This window comes from Calliphora vicina, chromosome 4 (genome assembly GCF_958450345.1).
Source record: "Calliphora vicina chromosome 4, idCalVici1.1, whole genome shotgun sequence".
In the NCBI taxonomy this organism is placed as follows: Eukaryota; Metazoa; Arthropoda; class Insecta; order Diptera; family Calliphoridae; genus Calliphora; species Calliphora vicina.
The window spans coordinates 95,525,664-95,528,666 of record NC_088783.1 but is presented as its reverse complement, the minus strand read 5'-3'; the positions used below and the strand labels follow the sequence as shown (position 1 = coordinate 95,528,666).

At 42.1% G+C, this 3,003-nt stretch overlaps 1 protein-coding gene across 1 annotated transcript; it reads left to right on the top strand.

The window, feature by feature from the left end:
* Nucleotides 1-438: 438 nt before the first annotated feature.
* LOC135958589 (uncharacterized) lies at nt 439-2,475 on the top strand. Its single transcript, XM_065509485.1, has one exon. It carries the CDS (start codon nt 439-441, stop codon nt 2,473-2,475), a length of 2,037 nt encoding a protein of 678 aa, XP_065365557.1.
* Nucleotides 2,476-3,003: the final 528 nt, after the last annotated feature.

Sequence of the window (3,003 nt, the reverse complement as noted above, 5' to 3'; positions counted from 1 at the left end):
CATCCGTACTTTATTACAGTTGGCAGATGATTCTGAGAGTCAATATCCACTCGCATCGAAAATTCTTCGTAAAGGTATGTACGTTGACGACGTACTCACGGGGACTCATGATGTTGAAACCGCTTTGATCGCTCGTGATCAACTTGTAGCGGCATTATCATCTGCAGGGTTTAATCTTCGAAAATGGACTTCGAACGATAAGGCAATTTTAGCCGGTTTTCCCCAGAATATTTGATAGATGAGAAACTTTTGGTTTTTGTCGAATCAAGTAGTTCGAAAACGCTGGGACTCCAATGGAATGCTCATTTGGACGTTTTCTATTTTAGGGTGAATCCTATAGCGCGACGTTCGCACTACACTAAGAGGGAAGTTCTGTCAACAATCGCGAAATTATTTGACCCGGTAGGTTGGTTAGGTCCAGTTTTAGTAGTACCAAAAATGCTAATGCAAAAAGTTTGGCAGGATCAGATAGATTGGGATGAGGATATAAAAATGTCAACACAAACCGAATGGGAGAAATTTGTGGCTTCGTATCATGAAGTCAATTGTATACAAATTCCTCGATGGGTCCATTATGAACCAGAATCCTCAGTAGAGCTTCATGTTTTTTCTGATGCCTCGGAAAAGGCATATGCGGGGGTAATATATATTCGGGTGGAAATACCTAGAGGAGAAATTTTCACACATTTGCTAACATGCCGTGCTAACACGAAAGTGGTCCCTATTAAATCGGTTACTTTACCTCGTCTTGAACTTTGTGGTGCTGTATTAGCGGCAGACCTTTTGAAGGCCGTGTTGTGTGAAATTGACATTCCATTGCACCAGGTTTATTGTTGGACTGATTCTACGATCGTCCTTTCCTGGTTAAGAAAAGACCCCTGTTCTTGGGCAACCTTTGTTGAAAATCGAGTTTGCAAGATACAAGAAATTGTAGGCAAACATAATTGGCATCATGTCAGATCTGAGGAAAATCCAGCGGATTTAGGAAGTATAGGAGTTACACCTTCTCTTTTAGCTCAGAGCTCTCTTTGGTGGAATGGTCCACATTGGCTTCGGGACAAAAAGTCTACTTGGAATCTGAAAAATTTATCCATGCTTGATACCGATCTTGAGGTTCGAAATGTAAAATCTCATTTCTCTTTTTTCACGAATTACGAGGACGTTTTGGAGAGATTTTCGTCGCTTGATCGTGCTATCCGAGTTTTATCCTACGTTTTCAGATTTTTCCATAGAACTCATTCGCTTTATAGGAACCGATATTCGTATGACACCATAACGCTGTCTGAAAATGAAGTGAGACATGTGAAACTACGTTTGGCCATTGTGGCCCAAAAAGGTAATTTCGCGGAGGAATACAAGTGTCTATTAGAAAAAAGACCACTTTCTTCTAAAAGTTCACTTTTACCTCTAAATCCGTTTCTTGACAATGAGGGTGTCATGAGACTTAATGGTCGATTGGCTAGGTCGCCTTCATTGGTTTATAGGGAACGGCATCCTATTTTATTGCCATATTCATGTCGCTTCACGCTCCTTTTAGCAGAATTTATTCACAAGATTTCGATTCACGGTGGAAATCAACTAATGCTAAGGATAATACGAATCGAATATTGGATTCCTCGTTTAAAGACACTTGTTAGAACTATTGTTAATCGCTGTAAGCGATGCGTGTTGGATCGTAAACGCGCTTGCACTCAACTAATGGCTGCCTTAACCCCAGAACGGACGAACTTGGATCGACCGTTTACAACAACAGAAGTTGATTTCGCTGGTCCCTTCGACATGAAAAATTTGAACGATACGTCGTGTCAGATCTTAAAGGCCTATGTCTGTATTTTTGTATGTTTCGCCACCAAAGCCGTACACTTAGAAGTAATTTCAGATTTATCAACAGATAAATTTTTAGCGGCATTTAATCGATTTATTTCGAGACGCGGTTGTCCACGTACGATCTTTTCGGATAACGGGACGAATTTTGTAGGTGCTTCTCGAGAGTTGGAGAGAGAATTTAAAACCTTTTTATTGGAAAGTAGGGCTAGGATGTGTTCGACGTTTGGCATCAACGGCCTTTCATGGCGTTTTATTCCTGCTGGTGCTCCCTATATGGGAGGTTTGTGGGAAGCGGGAGTTCGAAGTTTCAAATTGCACTTTCGTAAAGATGCACATTCCGGTGAATATACCTTTGAGGAACTTTCTACTGTCCTCGCTAGAATTGAGGCATGTCTAAATTCTCGACCATTATGCCCTATGAATGATAATCCTAATGAGATAGTGGCTCTTACACCAGGTCATTTCTTAATAGGGTCGCCTATACTAGCTCCACCTGAACCGTCAATTTATGACTCGCCGCTTAGTCTTCTAAATCGTTATAGGAAAGTTAAAGCACTGACTCATCACTTTTGTCGTAGATGGAAAGAAGAGTACTCTTGTCAGGTCTTCACAAACGATATAAGTGGAAATATCCAGAAAGAGATATAGCAGACGGAGACTTAGTTGTCATACGAAGCAATTGTCACCCACTTCTTGAAAAATGGGAAGAGTCGTTAAGACTTATCCAGGAAGCGATAATCACGTACGCGTCGCGGACATACGTACAGAAAACGGGATAATAAAGCGACCAATTACAAAACTGGTTGTTTTAACCAGTGAAACTGTTTAAAAATGGTTTTGTTAACCTTCACTGTTTCCTAGTATTATGGATCCTCTTACTCACTTGCCGGAAGAAGCTTTGCTTGAGGATTACGATGAGACAATGGAGGTGGACTCAGCTGCCACGACTACTACTACAGGTTCTACCAGCCAGTCTGAAGTTGTCGCTGTCATCGAGAGCTCAACAGCCATCGTGGTCACTGACCAAGAGGTCCCTTTGATCTCACCTGAGCCGGTACCTGCCCCTGCAGTGGTACCGGCTCCTGACGCCAACATAACTACAAATCCTGACCCAGTATCAGGTGCCGTGGAAGCCTCTGGTTCGAATCCGGTCGGGAATTCGCGAAACGTTGCTAA

What these genes read in the sequence shown, in the direction of transcription:
- LOC135958589 (XM_065509485.1), top strand. Translation starts at nt 439, where the DNA reads ATGCTAATGCAAAAAGTTTGGCAGGATCAGATAGATTGGGATGAGGAT.